Source organism: Belonocnema kinseyi, chromosome 4, assembly GCF_010883055.1.
Source record: "Belonocnema kinseyi isolate 2016_QV_RU_SX_M_011 chromosome 4, B_treatae_v1, whole genome shotgun sequence".
NCBI lineage: Eukaryota > Metazoa > Arthropoda > Insecta > Hymenoptera > Cynipidae > Belonocnema > Belonocnema kinseyi.
In genome coordinates this window covers 41,488,741-41,511,778 of record NC_046660.1, presented here as the reverse complement: position 1 = coordinate 41,511,778, position 23,038 = coordinate 41,488,741, and the positions used below count along the sequence as shown (strand labels likewise).

The following is a 23,038-nucleotide window of genomic DNA, read 5'->3' as shown; positions in this document are numbered from 1 at the left end:
TATTGTGTTTCATTATTCTTCAAAACGTGGCGAAAATATCCATTGTACACTGAGGAAAATGAATTTAAATAAATATGTACAATATATCATCATGCACTTTTGAATTTGAATAAGCATATTATGTTTCTTTTTTCTCTGCTTACCCAAATTCGTGACAGGATGATTACTCAGATAGCGATGTGGATAACCCTACCAAGAAAAAATTGGTAGGCATAATAATTTGATTCGCTCTTAAAATTATTCCATAATCGACTCGTTCATTAATTTTGCATGCTCAAATTAATTGTTACTCATGCATAAGAAGTAGAAATGTATGCCATATATTGTGAATCAACAGTTTTTTCGTTATAATTTTAATATTCTTAATTATATTTTAGGGACCGTACTTAAATTACGTAAAAGCCCAAGGGGATGGGAGGGGTCGAGAAATTTTGTTACGATTTTTTGGACGCTTTTTTTCATTTTCGTACGCAATTTTTGAAAATTCGCAAATGAAATAAATAATTCACAGTAATTGTAGAGAAATTTAACATGAGTTTAACTTTATGTTCCAAAGATACCTGGTGAGTGGAAAATCAACCTAGACAATAGCAATTTCAACAAAATCCAAGGAATTTGATTGGTCAGAAAAAATTCAAGGATTTAGAAAAAAAATCTTGCAGAATTCAGGGAACTTCTATAACTTTAAATAATTGTCAAGCAGGATAAATGTGAAAAATATCGATTTTAATTTTAAATGGTTTTATTCCATTTATAAAAGATTCTAGGTTAAAAATGTTACAAGTTTTAGATTCTGGCTTTTAATTATTATTAAGATTCACGGCAAAATGAAAAATTAAGACATTTTTTTAATGAAGTTTTGGGGTAACTTAGTTTAATTGCCTTGTATTTATATTTCTTTTTTTGCAGTCGCTTCCTCCTGAAGATTATGTATTTATTTATAAATATTATTATTTTTATGAAAATTTAACAATTTTGTTAATAAGTCATTCTTTTTGCTGGAAATTTACTTATTTAAAATCTATATTTTGTTGCTGAAAAGTCAACTAAAACTTTTTTCGGATGAAAATTTTACTATTTTGTTTTAATTTATCTTTTTAATTTAAAAAATCATCTATATTAGTAGAAATTGCATCTTTCTTGGATAAAGATTCAACTGTTTGATTAAAATTTAACAATTTTGTTCAAAAGTCATCATTTTTGGTTCAGAAATTTAACTGTTTTGTTGAAAATTCATTTTTTTGGGGGAAAATCCAAGTATCTTCGCAAAAAATAGACTTCTTATTTAAAAATCATATTTTGATGTTAAAAAGTAAAAGTAAAATCTTTTTTTTATGGAAATTCAACTTTTTTGTTTAAAATATGTCTTTTATTTTAAAAATCATATATTGAAGTAGAAATTACATCTTTCTTGGATAAAAATGCAACTGTTTGGTTTAAAATTCAACTTTTTTTAAATTCAACTATTTCGTACAAAGTTTACTCGTTCTTTAAACTTCATGTTTTGGAGCTGAAAAGTCAACTAAAACCTTTTTCGGGTAAACATTCAACTTTTTTTTAAAATTTTAAAATGCATCTATTTTAATTGAAATTGCATCTTTCTCAGATAATAATGCAACTTTTGTTTGAAAATTCAACTCTTTTGTGTTTTGCTGAAAATTGAATTATTGTGTAAAAAATCTACATGTTTAAAATTAATTTTTTTATGCGTTTAAAAGCAAACTGTAAACTTTAGGGTTGAAAATTCAACTATTTTTTCGAAAAGTTTTCCTTTGGATTAAAAAATTCATCTGTTTTAGTAGAATTTCCATTATTTTGGATAAAAATGCAAATGTTAGGCTTGAACCCTTTGTTAAGAAATCATTTTTTCTCAAGATTCATATTTTTTTAGTTGAGAAGTCATCTCGATGGTTGAAAAATTAACTATTTTGTTGAAAATGCGTGGGTAAAAGTTTAACTACTTTGTTGATTTTTTTTAATGAAGATTGAAAATTTCACTATTTTATTGAAAAGTATTTTTTTTTGCTTAAATGTCATATTTTCTGGCTGAAAATTAAATTTTTATACAGAAAATTCGTCTTTTCGCGTGAAGGTTCATCACTTTATGAGAATTTTTTTCCTGACTGAAAAATCCTTATTTCTTAAAAATTCTTCTTTTTGGTTTTAAAATTAATTTTTTTTTAATTAAAATTTTATCTTTCTGGATTAAATGTTCAAATAAGACGTTTTTGTTGAGAATTCATCTTCTTCATCTTCTTAATTACAATTCTTTTTTATTTAAAGTACATAAATATGAAACTGTGTATTTTTATCTAAATATCATAAATTACGTACAATAAGGGGGAGACGGCCTATAACCCGTTGGGTAATTTAAGTACGGCCCCTCACATACTTACCAATAGAGTAACATTTTCAGGCCTCCTACTCAGTTACCACTGAAACTTTTTTTTTAACTATGCGACTATTTGTTACTATTTTACAGATAAAAATTGTTACTGTTTTCTCAATGTGCAAGCTAATGCAATTATTTTTTCGTTTTGCCTTCAAAAATGTTTTCAAAATTCTTCGCTGATTGTCTAAATCAACATCCACCATTTTAAAATTCAAATTTTCAAAGATTCTAAGAAATTTCAAGAGATTTTATGACAAGGCGGCCGCTGGACCGGGAAATGACAGGGAATTTATTGAATTTGAATGGAAACCTTTTTCAATTATGACGTCATTCAGTTTACAATGCATTATAAAAAGATCTTTTACTTTAAAAATTCTTCATTTTGGATTTTTATTTTTAGACGTATATTTTTAATTTAAAGAATTCTAAAGTGCAGTCTTGGAGCCTTGCACAACTAAAAATTAAAAGCGTTTGAAGTTGAAAATTTTTGATAAAAAACAGTATTATTTTATCAACTGTAAATATAAATAAATGAATAAGTAATTTTTGAAATGGGTCTGTACTTTTAATATTAAAAACTAAAGAATAATTTATTTGATAAAACGATTCGAAATTCGTTCAATGTTGAAGAATTTCCAGATTGTTACTGTTTCAATTCGAAAGTCTTAATCATTAAAAAATGTAAAGGTGCGATTGAAACTTTATAAACAATTTTCAACTTAAAAATAACTTAATAATAATATATTCGTAATTAATGGCTTTTATTAAATTAAAAATATTATTTCAGTCTAAATAATTCACTTTTTAACCTATTCAATTTGAAATTTTTTAATTAAGAAAAAGAATAATTACATAAGGAGGAACAACACTGTGAAAGCGTGAAAATTAAGTGATTTTCATGAATTTTTTTTGTATGTAGAAATAATTATTTGAGGATGGGACAGATAATAATTTATTCAACATATATTCAACTATATTCACACAAATTTTGATTTAAAAATATTTAAAATTGCATTAGTTATATACATGAATGTAATGACGTAATGGAAGAATGATCCCTCCTTGTGGCAACGATACAGCAGTGAAAAATCATCTGAAAGCAAAAAACCAAAAATCGTATTAATCTGTACAATAATCGCTTTCGTTGTACGTGGCGGTTTTTTTAATTTTATTTTTTTTGAGAAAATGGCGCCGGTTTGAAAAATTAGTTCTTTTTTGACTCCCCTTTTTTTTAAGGGCTTGAAAAAATAACCTTAGCCAATACAAGTACAAAAATTAAAAAAAAAAAATTAAAATCGGTTCATTAGTGTTCGAGAAATCGATGCCACCGTGTTAAAAAAAGTCGTTTTGAGAAAAACGCGTTTGAAGTTTTCATTGCATGTGAGATAGTGCTAGTTGAAATAATATATGAAATATTAATACTTTAATTAAACTGTCTATTCCTGGGCCATATGATGGTTCATCTTCAGTATTTTCAGCATTGTTTTGACCTTTTTTATATTTTTGTTTATGTATTAGCTCGATTGTCGGCGGTTTTTATGCGATTATTATCTCGTTGCGCACAGTAGTCGTGGATATAACTTCGTCAATTTTCAAGATTTTAAGTTGAAAATTTTTCTAAATATTCTTGAATATATATACTTTAAGAAAATGCAACAAAAAATCGATTTTTTGACCAGTCACGGTGGTGGTGTTCCCCAAATATTTAAAAATAATAAATTTGAAACTTAATTATTTGTCATAAAAAGCGGTTAATTGTTAACATTTCGAAACGCTTTTAAACTTCAAACGTTAACATTTTTAATGTTCTATTTAAAAAAATTTTAAATGAATAAAATCTTTCCTACAATTTTTAGAAAACCCTGCAATTTAAAAAAAATTCCTTATAATCTTCCAGCTTCTTTTTTCACTATTCTGAAAATCTTTTAAAATATTATGTTAAAATAATTTTTTTTAATGAAAAATCATTTTCAATTTTCTTACGAATATTAAGAAAATGTGTTTATTTTTTGAATCCTTGTGCAATTCTTAAAAAGCTTCTAAATTCGTTGTTTGAAATCTGAACAAATCTACATTTTGTTTTAAATTAGATTGTGGATATTTGCACCGAAATTTCGGTACGAATAGTCGAATTTTGTCGATATGCACACTTCGTTTAAATTATTTGATATCATATCAAGTGCTAAATTAAATTTGAATCTTTTTAAAACTTCTAAATATCTCTTAAAATTACACTAATTTTTTCTACAAATAGTAAGTGTTCAATTCTTATTTATAAATCCAAATTTGAAGGAATTTTTTTTTATTCGCAGGATTTTCTAGAAGTTGTAGGACAAATTCAATTAATTTAACAAATTTAAAACTGCTAGGTTTTTCAAGATTTTGAAATCAAATTTTAAAGCTTTTCAAGGATGCCTAAACTATTTAAAATTAAAATAATTTAACTTCTAAGTTAAGAACTTTTAAATTTAGAAAAATTTACATTTTTAATGTTTCTAGTCTAAAATAACTTAATAATGTAATTTAAAATTTTAAAAATGTTCTTGATTGATTCTTTAATTTAGTGTATTGAAAATGTTAACATGGACTTATATTTTTGCTATTTAATCTAAATTTTTGAACTCTATAATTTATGAATTTTCAAAATTCTGAATTTCGCAGTTTATCTGCATTTCATTTAAAACTGTTCAATTGAAAAGTGTTATTAACTTTTTGTATTATACACGTAAGACTGTAAGTTATTGAGCATTTGAATACAAATTTTTTGAAATTAAAAACTTTTCAACTTCACTTTTAAAAGTTAATAATTCAAGAGATCCACTTTGAATGATTTAATTTGTTGTTTATTTTTTATTACTTTAAATAAAAAAATGTTTCGAATGAGTTCAATTTTTTAAATTTTTTGACTGAGAAAAATGTTTGCGAATCGAGAAAAAACCGGAAAATGACCGGGAATTTTTTCTTCGATTAAAACGGTCACCCTGTATGAGGTCTCATATGATTTGAAAAATTCAAATATTTTAAAGGATATTAAAGATTTCAAGATGTTTTACGGGATTTCAAAACATTCCTAGGAATTTACAAAATTTCTAAGGATTTTAAAGAATTTATTCTATTTTAAAAGAAATTTGACAGGAGTTTAAAGATTTTTTACGGTATATACAAAGTTTCAAGGAATTTTACAATATTTGAGGTATTAATGGGATTTTAACAAAAATAAAAAGATCTAATAAGATTATACAGAAGTTCTATATATTTCGATGGATTTAAACAAAATTGACGATTTTTCCAGGGATTTCAGAGGATTTCAAACAAATTTAAGGGTTTTTAATAGATGTTAGTGGATTTTTAAATATTTTAAGAAATTTCAGAAAACATAAAAGATTTAAAATGATTTTAAAAGGCTTTATCATATCTTATGGGATTTCAGAGGGGATGTCAAGGATTGCATCATTTTTAAGGAATTTTATGAGCTCTCAGAGAATTTAAGTTTTAAACAATTTAAAGATATTAAAGATTGCAAGATGTTGTACGAGATTTCAAAAGATTTCTAGGGATTTTATAACATTAGAGAGATTTACAAAATTTCGAAGGATTTTAAAGAATAATGTATTTTAAAAGAATAAAATAATTTCATGAGGTTTCAAAGAATTTCGCAGAATTCTAGAAAATTGCAAGAGATTAAAAAATTACTAAGGAATTTCCAATGATTTGAGGAGATTTCAAAGATTCCAAGTAATTTTGCCGGTATTTTCAAAATTTCCAGGGGTTTGCCGGAATTTTACAATATTTGAGGGATTTATAGGATTTCAAACAAATTAACATTTCACGAGATTATAAAGAAATTCTACAGATTTCAAGGGAATTAAATTAAATTAGAGGGATTTTCAACGATTTTAGAGTATTTCAACATAATTCAAGTGTCTAATAAATTTTAGTGGATTTTATAATATTTCAAGGAATTAAAAAAAATATCAAAGATTTCAATTTTTTTAAGGTCTTTATAATATTTTATCGAGTTTCAGTGGATTTCGAAGATTTGAACGGATTCCAAGGAGTTTTAAAAGAATTTAACTAATCAAATTATTTGACAGGATTTGATATATTTTTAATTTTTATAGCATTTTAAAAGATTCCAAGGGATTTCACGAGATTTAGAGAAGTAAATCTGATTAAGGAGGGTTTTAAAGTTTTCAAAATTATGATGTTTTTTTAGAGATATTACAAATTTTTGGATAATTCACTGAATTTTAAAGCATTTCAATGGATTTTACCAGATCTTCATGCACTTTAAAGATTTAGAAAGTGTTCATGTATTTAAAAAAAATTGCAATATTTTAGGGTATTTTACAAGATTCCAAGAAATTTCCAGAGATTCTATGAGGTCTCATAGGATTTTGAAGATTAAATTTGTTTAAAGATATGAAATTTCTCAAGATTACGGCATTTCAAATGATTTCCGAAGATTTAAAGGGATTTAAATAAAATTTGATAGATTTTCAGGGATATCAGAGAATTTCAACAGAATACAAGGGTTTTTAAAAGATGTAAGATCAAAGATTTCAAGGAATTAAAAAATTTCTATAGGAGTGTAAACGAATTCTATACATTTCAACCGAATTTAAGAGTTTTTAATAGATTTTAGTGAATTTTAATGGATTTCAAAATATTTCAAGTAATTTCAGAAATGAGCAAATATTGCAAGGGATTTTATAGAGCTTTATCAGATTTTATGGGGTTTCAGAGAATTTAAAAGATTTTATTTTTTATTTACTAGGAATACTAGCAATTTTACAAGATTTTAAGGTGGGGTTTTAATATCTTTTAATGGATTGTAAAATAAATTTCACAAGATTTTAAGAAATTTATCAATTTCAAGGAATTTCAAAGGATTTTTTAAAGAGATTAGGGTATTTAAAAATATTCCAGAAAATTTAACAAGATTTCAACATTTTGAACAGTTTTTAAAGAATTTTGTAGAATTCAAGACAAATTCAAAGTATTTAAAAAAGGTATTGAGAATATCAATTCTATTTAAAAGATTCGAAATTATTTCACGCGATTTTATGGGAGGCGTATTTTGTATAACAAATTAACAAAATAATTAAATTAGCTACTATTTTTCAAAATGTATGATACTATTAACATGATTGTGCATTATTTAAATGAGACCGAGGCCTGCTTTTCTATTTCTTCATGTTTCTTAACAGAAGAATAAATTATAAAACTGTAGAATTGATGAAAATATGTTTTATTTTATTCGAGTGCTTAGTATGGACGAAATTTTAATTTAAAATTATAATTTTTAACACAATTTCTTATCGCAGATATTTAACTACAAAAGCTAAATTTTCTGTTTCATGGTATACAGTCGACGTCCAAACGTACATACAATAAAAGAAAACAAAAAGATGTATCCCTTGTACCGCCTGCAGCTAGCTCATTTGTACCGATGGAGAACACTGTCAAACCCACCAGTACATACACTTCTATTTTGACAAGTCCAAACAGATTTAAAGATGTTAAAGCAAAACTTTCAGCGCCAGTTCCAGTTGGTAAGTTTTCTTTTAATATTTGTTTTTAATACCAACGAGACCTGTCCAGAAAGTATCCAAAATTGTGATGTATCAGAAGACAGTGAATATATTTTTTCATCGGGAATTTTACAAATTTTAGAAGAAAAATTTGTCCAAGATCGATTTTAATATTTTTTCAAAATAATTAGTTGAATTGTTATTTTTTTAAATTATGATATCATTCAGCTTACAATGTGTAATTTTAAAACCTGGTTCTTTAAAGATTTTATATTTTTATTTTAAAGCGTACATTTTTAATTTAAAGAATTTTACAATTTAGTCTTGCAGACTTAAACATTTGAAAATTAAAAGTGTTGGAAGTTAAAAATGTTGGATTAAAAAATTGTTTATTTCATGAACTGTATATATAAATAAATAAATTTTAATTTGGATCTGTACTTTAATTTCCAGATTTTAACTTTAAAAATTAAATTTTTATTGATTATTTATTTTTATTCAAAAGTTTTAGTCATTGAAAAAAATGTAAACGCTAATTCAAAACTTTATAAACTATTTTGAGCCTAAAAATAGCTTAATTAAAGGCTTTTATTAAATTAAAAATATTGTTTCAGTCTAAAATATTCAATTTGTTACACTTTGATTTTGGAATTTTTTGATTTATAAAATGGAATAGCTATTTAATATTTAGCAATATTTTACTGTTCATTTAAGACAAGTGAATTGAAAAAAAATATTTAAAATTAAACAATTTGAAACTGAATTGTTTGGTATGGAAAATCTTGTATCGTTAAAATTTCGTAGACTTTTGTTTTTAAGATACTTGGTAAAATTGAAAATGATTTTTCATTTTGAATATTTATTCTAAGAGAATATTTTAAAATATTTTAATTAAGGAATTATTTAAGGACATTTTTTTTTAATTTTGCAGGTTTTTCTAAAAATCCTATAAATATATTTTAAAATGATTCGAGTTTTATCTAACACATTTAGAAAATCCTGAAAATTAAAAAAACATTGCTTTTATATCTTTCAGATACTTTTTTGACGATTTTTTAAGTCTTTTTAAATATTTTAAAATAATTTGTCAACATTAAAAAACATTTCCAATTTTCCTAGGAATCTTAAGAAAATGTTTTTATTGTTTTGAAGCCTTTCACAATTCTTAAAAAGCATTTCAATTTTGTGTTTGAAATCTGCAAAAATATATACTTTGTTTTAAATTAGACATTGGCTATTTCCACCGAAATTTCTGTACGATTAGTCAATTTTATCGCTACATACATTTCGAGATTAATTTTCGAATTAATTTCACAATTAAAAAATTAAGTTTTTTAACTGAGAAATAATTTTAAAAATTTCTTCAAAGTAGTTCACTTTTAAACCAAAGTGATGAATCTTTGATTTAAAAAAATGAATTCTTATCAAAAATGTGTAGTAGTATTTATTTTCACACACAAATTTTTTGATAAAAAACAGTTGAATTAACAAAAAAAAAAAATGAATTTTCCATAAATTAATTGAATCCTCAAACAAAGCAGACTAATTTTCAAACCAAAAACAGGAAACTTAAACAAAAGAGTTAAATTTTTCAACCAAAAAAGATTTTTTATTAGATAAAAAAATATCCAAAATATTGCAATTCTAATCCAAAAAGGGTTAAGTCAAAAATGCAAGCCTGCAAAATGGTTGTTTTCAACCCAAAAATATGAATTCTTAATAAACAAAATTGAATTTAAAAAAAATATGAATTTTCTACAAAAATAATTGCATATTTAACCCAATAAAAATGAGTTTTCAAAAAAAAAATTACTTTTTAACTAAAAAAAAAAATATTTTTTAACAAATTAGTTAAGTTTTGAAACGTAGAGCTGATTAGTCGACTAAAATGACGAATCTCATACACAAAAAATTAATTTTCAACCAAAAAGATTAAATTTCTATAAATAAAAGATAGATAAAATAAATGTAATAGTTCAATTTTCAGTCAAAGAAGAGAATGCTTAACTAAAATGATATATCTTCAGCCAAACAAAAAAAGGTCTTTTTCTTACCGAATAATTGAATGGATTTTCAATAAATTTTCAATAAAAACTAAGAAATTTCTAACAGAATTATCAAATTTTAAATAAAATTAACTTCAATTTCAGTTTATTGAAAAATCCTTGACTTTGGCAGGTTCTCTCTGATATTTTCCGAATTTCCCTGGCGAATTTTAAATTTCCTGACATTCACTAACTTTCTGGAATTCCCTGACCTTGAGCAACCCTATATTTATTTTGAGGCAGAATTTACATATTTAGCGAAAATTTGTTTTTTATTGTTGCTTAAATTCAGGTATCTGGTAGAAAATTCATGTGTTTTATTGAAAATTTTCTTGTTTTTGGTAGGAAATTAATCCTCTTGACTGAAAAATCTTAATTAAAAATTCAAGTCATGTTGAAACGTCATATTTTTTTTTTGAAACCAACTATTTTTGATTAAAATTAAAATTTTGGATTTCGAATATCAACTACTACATTTTTTTCAGAATTCACCTTTTTTGGGATGAAAATTTAATTACTAGGTTGAAAGTTAACCTCTTTTGTTAAAAATAAATTATGTTGGTTGAAGATTCATTGTTTATTTGAAAATTTATCTCTGGTTGAAAAATATGCTACTTTTTTTGAAAATTGTGTTTTTCTTTTGTTGGAAATTAATTTTTTTACTGAAAATTCAACTATTACATTTGAAATAATTATTTTGATTACATTTTTTATTTAAAAATCAGTTTTTTTCAACTGAAGATGTAATTTTTTCAGTTCAATATTTCATAATTTTAGTTTAAAATGTATCGCTTTGGGCAAACTTAATTTTTTAAACTATTTAATTTTTTGTTGAAAATGTAAATTTTCTAGTGAAAGATTCACAATTTTAGATGATAATTTATCTGTTTGGTTTAAAATTCAACTATTCTAATTGAAGATGCATAATTTTATTTGAAAATTCATCACTTTGTTCGAAAATGTAACTATTATTTTAAAAATTAGTTTTTTTTGTTTGGGTTAAAAAATATTATTTTTTAAACTGAAAATATAACAATTCCAATTTATTTTTTTGAGTTCGAAATTTATATATGTATTTTGTTAAAAATTTGTTCTTTTGGATTGGAATTAATCTTATTCGTTGAAAATTCATCTTTTGGTTGGAAATTCAACTATTCTAGTTGAAAATTCATCTTTTTGTTTTAAAATGCAAATGTTCCAGTTGAAAATTCATAATTTTAGTTTAAAATTAATCAGCTTGTTAAAAACTAATTTTTTCAACTGAAAATTTAACTGTTCCATTTTTGGTTAAAAATTGAACTCTTTTAGTTTAAAATAAACATTTTTCGTTGAAAATTTGTATTCTTCACTTGAAAATTCAACTATTTGGTTGAGAATTCATGTATTTTGTTGAAAAATCGTACTTTTGGTAGAAAATTAATTTTTTTGTTTAAAAATCAATCTTTTAAATTGAAAATTCATCTTTTAGGGTGAAAATTCAAGTTTTCTAGTCAAATATTCTTCATTTTAGATGAAAATACATCTTCTTGATTGGAACTTAAACCAATTATTTTTAAATTTTCCTTTTTGGTTTAAAATTCATCTGTTCCAGTTCAGAATTCATCGCTTCAGTTGAAAATTAATTTTTTAAACTGAACATTTAATTATTCCATTTTTTTTTTGAAAACTTTTTTTATCGTTCAAAAATCGACTATTTAGATACATTCTTTTCCTCATTCATATTTTTAGTTTAAAATTCATCTATACTTTTGAAGATTCATCATTTTGGTGGGAATTTATTTTTTTTGTGTGTTTAAAATAATTTTTTTTAACGTTAAATTAAAGTATTCCATTTTTGCCCGAATCTAATATTTTTTAGTTCTAATTTCAAATATTTGGTTGACAATTGATTTTTTTTTGTTGAAAATTCAACTATTTGGTTCAATTGTTTTTTTGGAAAACTGACCTTTTTAGTTTAAAAATCATCTATTTAAATTGAAAAATTATATTTTTTAATTGAAAATTTAATTGTTTTGTTGAAAATTCATCTTTTTCATTGAAGCATCAAGTATTTCAGTTAAATATTCATCATTTTAGTTGAAAATTCATCACTTTTGTTGGAAATTATTTTTCTTTTTGCGGAAAATATTTAATTGCAAATTCAACTATTCGGCGAAGAATTCGTGTATTTTGTTGAAAAATCGTCTTTTTGGTAGAAAATTAAACTGTTTGGTTAAAAACTGAACTATTTGGTTAAAAATTCATCTGTCTGGTTGAAATTGAATATTTTTACTTGAAAATATAGGAGTTTGGAGCCGTTTAAATTAAATTTATTATAATACCTAGCTTAATTTTATGTAAAGATGCACTGAATTTGAAGTATAAGATGATAACATAAATTTTTGTTTGAATTGTTATTCAAATTTGTGGATTTTAGAGACGGATTGAAGAAATGATTAAATCTTTTTTTAGTGCTATTTAATTATTTAATTAATCGATGGTACTAATCCATTTAAGAATATTTTGTCATAATTTTTCAAAGCTTTCTAAATCAAACATATTCATGGAATCCCTAGACACTGTAAAAAACATTATTTATAATAAACTCGCAAAATTATTTACATTTCCGAGTCGTTTGTAGCCTGGAAATTTTCAGGGCATTTTTTCCGGACAGATTCTCGTAAATGCTCAATGCATTTGAGAAACATAAATTATCATGATTTAAAATTTTCTTTCAGAGCGTAAACCAAAAAAGGGTATGAAAACAGCGAAACAACGATTGGGAAAAATTTTAAAAATTCATAAAATGATACATTGAAAGTTAAAAAGATGGTCAAGACCATTCTCTTGGAGTTCCTTTCTTTCGTCGAAAATTATGCCGGGTATATTTCAACTGCAGTGTAAATAACATGAAGATTTCCTTATACATTTTTTTTTCTTCATATTTTTTTATTCTTTCAGTTTCAATGTTTTCTCAATGTATAGAGAGACTTCCGAGCTCAGTATTCAGATCGAATTGATATAATACTTATTTCTCGTGATCAATTTATGTTTGGTTAAAATATTAAATATTATATACGTGTAAAAGTAACATTATTGCCTAGTAGTGTGAAAAAATAATTATATTAGGCTTGTAGATTACGTAGATTGGTTTAAGGTCGAATACCTCAGACATTTCATAATCTATTATTTATTTTTGCGCTGTACATACGATGAATTTAAAAACAAAATGAAAATATTAGGTTGCGAATCAACTTCTGAATGTATTTTTAGAAATAGTGTTTATACGATACAATTTCACTAAAACTGCGAATTGATTATTGAAAGCTTGCATGATTTTCAAATCGACTTAAAATAATTTTGTTGTCAAACAACAAAGCGCTATTGAATACAATATTTCAAATTCTTTTTGAGGCCGATTTCATGTGAAATCAGGCAGGAATATTTTTTGGTTTTCACTGATATTTTTTTGTTAGAAACTTAATTTTACTTAAATATTTAAGTGAATTATGAAGAAAATTAACAAACATTTTCTTTAAAAAGTTGTATCTTGGGAACCAATGGAAAGAAACTATAGTTATACGGCATGACATAATGTTGTCGAAAAATGAAAACACCGAAAATATTTAGTAATGAAATTGAAATATTCCGAAAGGAAAAGTTAATGAGACTAGAAAAATTCAGAAACTTCAATTTTCCCCGAAACTTTGAAAGCAGAATTTTGAAAGTAACGAAATTTCAACTTCACGATTAATAAATGCCCGACAATTCTAATTACCCAAATTTTTAATTCACAAATAACCCAATTTTATTTAGTATTTTTTATATCTGTTAGAATAATATTTTATTTTATATGTAGCATCCTACATAGATTCAAAATTCAAAGAAATCTTTTAAATTTAAATCTATGCAACATGCAGGATATCAAATAAAATATTATTCTAACAGATAAAAAAATGTTCAATAAAACTTTTTATACATGCACGTACACTTGTGAAATAGAATATTCTTTGAACCCATCAAAATATCATAATATTTTTTTCAGGAATATTGATACTTCAGTAATTTAGAATATTTTTATCTCATTAATAAACATTTTTAGTTGTTTTTTTTTAATTTAAATTCCGGAAGTTTTTATTTCTCTCTATTCTACAAAATTATGTCATTAGATGATGCATTTCAGAAAATTATGACCAATTTGGAAAGTTTCGTAATTTTCCGTTTTAGTTACAGAATTTTTTGATACATTATATCTGAAAATTCCGAAACTTGTATGTCACAGAAAATTACGAAACTTTTTTCTTATTTTAAGGTAAATTTATTAAAATTCCGTTTCAATTTCGTAATTTTATGAAGAATTTTGGAAAATTCAATTATAAATTTCGTAAATTTGTGGTGCCGATACGCAAAAAAAAAGGAATTGATATTTTGAAAGATTTATTTTATAGTATGAAAATAGTTTTTCTGTTGTATAAGTTGCCGAGAAGAGAATTAAATTATGTCATTTTATTTCCAAGATACCACATTTTGAGGAAAATTCTCGTTAATTTTTTTTCAAAATTCACATAAATATTTAGGATCTCTTTGGAAAATATTATATTTTGGCCCTAACAAATTCCGTGACATCACCAGGATCATACTGTCCGATTTTATATGCAGGATTTCATATGAAATCGGCCTTGATGAGCTATCATATTATTGCAATCTCGTAATACGATGTGGCTAATTTGAGTGTTTCGAATGTATGTATATATCCTTGGTTATCTCCTGAGGGAGCGTCCATTAATTACGTAAGGCTTTTTTGAGTTGAGTAGGGGGGTGTCAAAAAATCTTACGAATCTTTTATTTAAAAATCTACTTGAAAAATCATTTTAAATTATTTAAATCATGTGAAAATTCTTTTGAATTTTATGAATATTGTATAAATAATCTCTTGCAATGATTTTAAAGCGATTGAACTCTCTGGAAATTCCTTGAAAGCCTTCAAAAACGGTAAAAATCTTTGAAATCTTCAAAATTCCATAAAACTCTCTTATAATAGTTTTGAAACCGTGGAAATTCCTTAAAATGTCTAAAACCATGCTAAAATCCTTGAAGTTTCGTGAAATATTTCGAAATCTAACGAGATCTCTGGAAATCTTTAAAATCCGTGAGAATTTTCCCGAATGCTTTAAAATTCATTGCAATATAATAAAAAAATGTAAGTTATTAAAATTCCTCTAAATGCCTTAAAATCTTTTATATTATAAGGAAATCCTTTGAAATTCCGTTAAATATTGAAATCTCCTGAAATATTTTGAAATCTTTTCAAGTCCCTTCAAATCTTTGAAATCTCATTCAAGTTTTCAGATATCCTGGAAAATTCATGAAAATGTTTCTGTAATACTTTAAAATTCTTTGTAATATGTAGCAATTTTTTAAAACCATCTGAAACCTTTTGAAATCCTTTTGAAACCCCTTCAAATCTTATAAATCTAATTGAAACTCCGTAATATCCTTCAACTTTTATACATTTTTTTCGGCATATTATGAAATTCTTTAAAATCCTTGCAAATTCCGTGTCTCATTTCGAATTTTTTTAAAATACCTTCTAATATCTTAAAATCTCTCAAAATTAAGTAAAAGCCTTGAAATCCTGTGAATAATTTAGAAAATTTACGTGGGTATCTTCCGAATCTCCTGAAATCTCTCACAATATATTAAAAACCATTAAAAATCCTTGAAACCCCTTACAATAGTTTATAATATTAGGAAATCCTTTTAAATTCCTTGCATTTTTAGGACATCTTACTAAATCCTTTAGAATCCTTAAAAATCTCGTGATTTATTTTGAAATATATCGAAATCTCTTATAATTCCTTGAAATTCGCGAAACTCTTCCTAATTCCTTCAAATCCCTCAAAATTAATTGAAATCCTTTGTAATCGATTAAAATACCCTAAAACTATTGTAATCTCATGAAATATTTTTAAATTCCTTAAGATCTAATGAAATCCCCCTAAAAAAGCTTTGAAAATCTCATTAAATTGCGCAAAGTTTTTGTAATTGTTTGAAATACTGTGTCGTCTTTTGAAATCCCTTTAAAATTGATTGAAATCTTTAAAAGTATTGGGAATATTTCCAAATATTTTAATATGCTTTGCGTATATTTTATGTATATATTGCAATTCTATAAAATCCCTGGATATATTTTGGAATTCTCTTGAAATCTTTTAAAATCCCGAGAAGTCAAACGAAACTCCCTTAAAATCTCTTAAAATCATTTGATATCTTTACTCTTGTTGGAAAATTTCCTAAAATATTATGAAATCTTTTTAGGCCGCCTAAAAACCCATTAAAATCCCCTGATATCCTTCAGAATTCCTGAAATTACTTCGGTTTCATATGAAATCCCTTAAAATCCTTTGAAATCCTTCCGAATCTTTAAAAAAAATTTTTAATTCCCTGAAATCTAATAAAATCTTCTTAAATCCCTTCAAATCTTCGATATCCCATTAAAATCCGCCGATAGCTTTGAACATTCGTAAGATTACTTTGGTATCATGAAATCCTCTTAACCCATTAACGACCAAAGCTATCAATTTTATAACATGAGTTTGACCGCAAAATTTCTGGGTATAATAAAACAATAAGTTGATCAAAAGTACTGTTCCTTATGTTTTTGGGTGAGCTAAATTTGAACGCTAAAGTAAAACGCGTTAATATCTAAAAATTTCTTCAAACATCGGTGCACAAAATTCTTAAACTTTAACAGAAAATTTTTATATATATGTTTTCTTCCAAAATGGCGGACAAAATGCAAAAATGTCCCAAAAACTGTTTTGTTCTATCATATTTGTTTTTCTCAAAAACTTCAAAATTTAAAAAAAGTTTCATAGATTAAAAATGTCTTGAAATTGACCATAGAACACTATGAAATTTTTTTTAGATTTTTTAGAAACAATTTTTGATTTTTCAAAAAATCAAAAATGTGCAATTTGCAAAAAAATTTTCAAAAAATCTGAAAAAATTCAAGAATATTCTGTGACTAATTCTAAGACATTTTTATTCTTGGGAAATTTGTACCAGAGCCTATCGATTTTTGGAAGTAATTGATCAAACATGATGCGAAAAGAATTCGCATGAAGTTTGATCAATTATTTCCCAAAATCTATAGGCTGTGGTACAAATTTTTCAAGAATAAAAATGTCGACTTAGTCAAAGAATCTTCTTGAATTTTTTCAGATTTTTTGAACATTTTTTTTGCAAATTTCAAATTTTTGATTTTTTGAAAAATCAAAATTTTTTTCTAAAAAATCTAAAAAAAAGTTCATAGTGTTCTATGGTTAATTTCAAGACATTTTTATTCCATGGAACATTTTTTTAAAGTTTCAAGTTTTTGAGAAAAACAAAGATGATGGAAAAAAACAGTTTTTGGAACATTTTTGCATTTTGTCCGCCATTTTGGAAGAAAAAACATATATATATAAATTTTCTGTTAATGTTTAAGAATTTAAAGCACCGATTGTTGAAGAAATTTTAAGATATTAAAGCGTCTTATGCCTGAAAAAAATTATAAAAATGAAACATCAAACATTTTTCACTATTTTTGTATACAAAAACCGCCATATTTAATTTTGAAGTCAAAATATTCGAATTCTGACCACGGATTCGAATTTAGCTCGCCCAAAAACATAAGGAACAGTACTTTTGATCTATTTATTGTTTACCCATACATTTGTCGGTCAAACTCATGTTATAAAATTGATAGCTTTGGTCGTTAATTGGTTAAATCCTTTGAATGATTTGCAAATCTTTTTAAATCCCTTGAAATCTTATGAAATCTCTTCAAATCCCTTCTAATTTTCGAAATTCCCATTATAATCCCTTGATATCCTTCAAATTTCGATAAATAGATTCTGTATGACAGAAAATCTTTTAAAATCTCCTGAAGTGTTCTGAAATATTTTGAAGGCTCATTAAATCCCTTCAAATCCTCGAAATCTCAGTAAAATTCCTAGATATCTTTCATAATTTGTGGAAATATTTCTTTATATCACCTATTACTTTAGAATCCCTTAAAATCCTTTGAAATCTGTAGAAATTTTTTTAACCTTTTTTGAAACCTTTCGAAATCCCTTTAAATCCGTTCAAATCTTCAAAATCTCTCAAAATCCCCTAACATCATTCAAAATTTATAAAAATATTTCGGTATCACATGAAATGCTTTAAAATCCTTTCAAATTCCGTGCCTCATTTCGAAATCTTTTTAAATCCTTTGAAATCAGCGGAAACCCAATTCTGTAAAATTCCTAAAAATCAATTGAAATCCTTTGAAGATTTCATGAAACCCCTAAACAAAATTTTGGAAATCTCTTTAAATTCCGTAAAGTTTTTGAAATTCCTTGAAATACTTAGTCCTTTGAAATCTCGTTAAAATTGATTGAAATCTTTAAAACTCGTGGGAATCTTTCCGAATTTATTGAAATCCCTAGCAATATTTAAAATCCATTAAAACCCCTAAAAAGCCCTGAAAATCCTTGATAATATTCGAAAATACTCTAAAATCTCTGGATATATTTTAAAATTCTTTTATAATCCCGTGAAATCAACGAAACCTTCTTAAAATTCATTAACATCATTTGATGTCTGCAATTTTTGTAAATTCCCGAAAATCTTATGTAATCTCTTTAAATGGCTTAAAATCCCCTGATATAAAACATTTACAATTCGTAAAATTACTTTTGTATCAAGTAAAGAATTAAAAGAATTTGAAATATTTACACATTTTTTAAATCCCTTGAAATCTTCAAAATTCCATTAAAATCGTCCGATATCCTTGAAAATTCGTAAGACATCTCGTTTTTTTTCGAAATCTCGTAAAATCCATGGAAATCTTCCTAATTCCTTAAAATCCCCCCAAAATACAGTGAAATCTCTGGGAGTCTGATTAAAACTCTCGTAATAATTTGGAATTGTCTAAAATACCCTAAAACTTTTGTAACATCTTGAAATATTTTGAAATTACTTGAAATCTCATGAAATCCCTGAAAAGCTTTTAAAAAAAATTCATAAATGCAGTAAAAATTTTGTAATTCTTTGAAATATTTTATAGTGATTTGAAATTACTTGAAATCTTTCAAATACTTTCAAATCAGTGGAGATATTTGAAATCCCTTGAAATCTCCTCTAAGGTGGAAATAATTGATATTTTGAGTAAAAATTTATAATCTTACATCAGGTGATTTAAGGTTTAAATAATTGTTCTTACATAATTAATGGATTTTCCCTAACCAATAGTCATAAGAGAATCTATGTGTTACTTTTTCACTTATTTCTTTCTCATATAACAGATATTATGCTTTTAAATACTAACTTTCGTTGTTAGAATGTATGCATTAAATTTACGAAGCGCAGCATTATGTCTTAAGAAATATATTCAAATACAAATTTATTAAATAACTTTTCTCAGTACTGGTAGTAGTAGTAGAAGTAGTAGTAATAGTGATAGTGGTAGTCAGAATCAAGTGAATGATTCAAGTTTTCAAGAGATTTTGACATCGACCTGAACAAAAACTTTTGTACGATTATAAATTATACGAAAAAGACTTGTTATTATAAGATGAACTACATATTTTTAGTTTGTAGTTTCAATATATAGTTGCTCTTTTAGATTAAGTAAGTAGAATAATGTGCAGAGTAAGCCAAAATTATTTCGTAATGCAACTTTTTTGTACCTCACTCTGTGTATTTTCTACATCAAAGCTATTTTGTAAATAACGTCTTGGAAATTAAAGTCTGTTTTTGCATTCACCGACTTGATGTATATAAAGAAAAACCTGCAATAGCCTTTTTCATCAAAGTCACTTTTAGTCTTCGATGAAATAACTTTATAAAAGAAGAATATTGTGCCGAGATCCTGCTGTTTCCGATCACTAATGTATCTTGAAAACTTAATGAAAAAAATGCGTCAAAATTGTCTTATAAAATAAAATATGTCGCTAAAAAAAAACTTAAATTATTTTGATGTATCTAATTATACAGATAGATTATTGTACGAAATATCTAATTCTAGTCTACTGAACTTAAAATTGAGTAAAAAATATACATTTATAAATAGGATTTTTTATTTTAGCGCGGGAGTCAAGATTACATCATTGGCATCTTCAAATGTTCTCTTGCGAGAAGAGGAGGAAACGTTTCAACTTATAGTTTGAATACTATAATAAATAATTATATTTTGTGCATAAAACAAAAATTCATGTCTATTTAAAGTAAAAAATTATCTATTTAAATTAAAAATTAGAAAAATTTTACCATTTTAATTGAGAACATTAAAGCTTCATTTTGCTAAAGTTTTTAATTAATAGTTAGAAATTAAACAATTTATAATTTCGTGAATCAGTATTAAAAGTTTTAATTTTTTTACAAATGTGAGTATTAGCATTTGAACATTTCTAATTGGAAAACACTTAAAATCGATTAATTTCAAATTCAATTTCAGCCTACACAATTTTTCCCTTTTTTCGTTCTTTTTCTCAAATAACTGTAATATGTACTGATTTCTTTTCTACCATTTGGTTAATAATTTAATTATTTTATTGAAAATTCATTTTTTTTGTGAAAATTTAACTGTTTTGTTGAAAATTCTTTTTGTTTTGTTTTGAAAACTCAACAATTTGGTTGAAATTTTGGTTATTTCTTTGGTCTGAAACATTGTTTTTGGTTAAAAATTTAATTACTTTGTTCACTATTCACTGTTTAGATTTGAAAATTCGTCTCTTGGTAGAAATGTTAATTTTTGTAATTAAAAATGCAACTGTTTTGTTATCTGAAAATTTAAATTAGTAAATTTGTTTACTAATATCTATTACTGTCTGAATACTAGCTATGAATCAGATTTTTTTACAGATTAATCCTTTTTGCTTGTTACAAAATTCGTTTTTTTTGTTGGATTGAACTATTTTGTTGAAAATCCGTTTTTTATTGATAATTAATGTTTTTAATTGAAAATTTAATTATCCCAGTGAAAAATTCATGATAAAAGTTGCAAATTTATCTTTTTGATTCATCGTATGCGTTCAAAGTTCTTGTCTTTGGTTAAAAATTTTACTATTTTGTTGAAAATTCGTTTTTTACCCTTGAAATTTTATTTTTACTGCAAATCTAACTATTCTAGTGAAAGATTCATCATATAAGTTAATAATAATATTTGTCTTTTTTATTAAAACTTCGATATTTTTTTGGTTAAATTTAACCTGTTTCGACTTAAAATACATTTTTTATTGTTTAAATATCAAATATTACTTTTTTCTTTCAGAATTCGTCTTTTTTGCTAAAAATTCAACTACTTAGCTAAAAAATAACTACTTCGTTTAAAAAAAAATGTTGGTTGAAGATTCATAATTTTAGTTGAAAATTCATTTTTTTGTTAGGAATGGAATTTGTTTATTAATAATTCAAGTATTTTGTTGAGAATTTGTCTTTTTTGTTCGAAAATTCATCTCTTGGTAGAAAATAAATTCTTGGTTTGAGATGGAACTATTTTGTTGAAATTCTATTTTTTTGTATTAAAACATATAACTTTTTACTACAAAATTAATAATTAAACTTGTATCATTTCTGACTAAAAGCATTTAAAATTTGATAATTGTAAGTTGAAAAAATGTAATACAGAAGCTTTCAAAATTCCAAAACCTACAAACTAAAATTTTTTTAATTTTGAGAATGTCCTTAAGAAGAAGTTGAAATGGTCTCATTTCTAATTCATAGCGTTCAGAATTGAACAATTTTATTTTGAATTCAAGAATTTCGAAACTGAATGATTTTAGATTAAAATTTCAAAACAGATCAATATCAAAACGTTAAAAATTGAATATTGTCTGATTAGAATTGTCAAAAGTAGATTATTTAAAATTCAGAGGAATGAAAATCATACTATTTCTAATGGAACGCATTGAAAACTGAATAATTTAGAAGCTAAAAGTTTTGGTAAATTTAAATTCGAAACGATTCAAATTTGAGCTTTTGAAATTCTAGAAATTTAATTTTTAATTAATTTTAAGAAATTATGATTTAACGTAAAAAATAATTAAACAAATTTTTGGAAAATCAAACAATAAATCCACCTTTATTTTAACATTTAAAAATGGCGAAAATGTCGATTCTAAACCTTTAAAATTGAATTATTCTAAAAAAAACTTTCAAAATAAAACGTAATTTTAAATGGGAATTTAAACATTTTTAATTATACTTTTCGAAATTCAAACATTTTATATTTTACTGGCAAAATTTATACTTCTGATAGCGAAAAATGGAAAGTTTAGCGTCTATCATAAAAATTCAGAATTCTAAAATTGAAACCATTAAAAATAAAAGAATTTATCTAAACGATTAAATTTGATTAAAGTAATAGAAATTTGTAAGAATTTGAATACAAAAAAGTTGGAATATAACAATTCCTCGCGACACATTTTTTTTAGTTTTTAATGAAGTTCGGATTTATTCAAGTTTCTGATGTATATTTAAAAATTTTTTAAAAATATTTTCTGTTCAAAATTACTTTTTATGTAGAAATTCTTTCGAAATGTTTATAATTGAAAATTTTTCTATTCTGAATGGTGAAAATAAAGTTGAATTTTTATTTAATTTTTTTATTTTAGAAAGGTTTGTTTAATTAATTTTTACGTTAAATCGTAATTTTTTAAATTAAATAAAAATTTATATTTCTGTAATTTTTGAAGCTTTTACTTTGAAATTCCAAAATTCCGAAAGATTTTACCTGTCTAAAATATTTTGAATTGGAACGTTCTAAATTGAAAAATCATTTCATATATTTTCGTTTAATTTCGAACGCTTTCAATTTGAAATTATCAAGAACAAATGATGGTCGAGCCGGGGGTCTCGATGTGCGACTAACTTCACATAAGCTCAAAATCATTAATTTTTGTAAATTATTATGTTTTCTTTAAGGATTTGACTATCTCTTTGAAAATCAAACTAATTTTGTTAAATGTATTTTTTGTTCTTAGGTTTAACTGTTTTTGCCTTTAAAAAAAACACATTTTTTGTTTGAAGAGAGCGCTCACATATTACGTAACATTTTTTAA

General features: G+C 24.6%; 1 protein-coding gene across 3 annotated transcripts in view; it reads left to right on the top strand.

Annotated features, from left to right (window-relative positions):
* Window positions 1–13,760, top strand: part of LOC117170678 (lysine-specific demethylase 7A-like) — a 55,102-nt gene extending 41,342 nt beyond the window's left edge. For 2 of the 3 annotated variants that reach the window (XM_033357617.1, XM_033357616.1), the window contains exons 11-13: window positions 159–206; window positions 7,764–7,947; window positions 12,689–13,760. In XM_033357617.1, the coding sequence (XP_033213508.1) occupies window positions 159–206; window positions 7,764–7,947; window positions 12,689–12,768 (312 nt within the window). In that variant the 3' untranslated portion in view covers window positions 12,769–13,760. The remainder of the gene's footprint in view (window positions 1–158; window positions 207–7,763; window positions 7,948–12,688) is intronic. The other variant, XM_033357618.1, reaches the window with a different exon arrangement.
* Window positions 13,761–23,038: the final 9,278 nt, after the last annotated feature.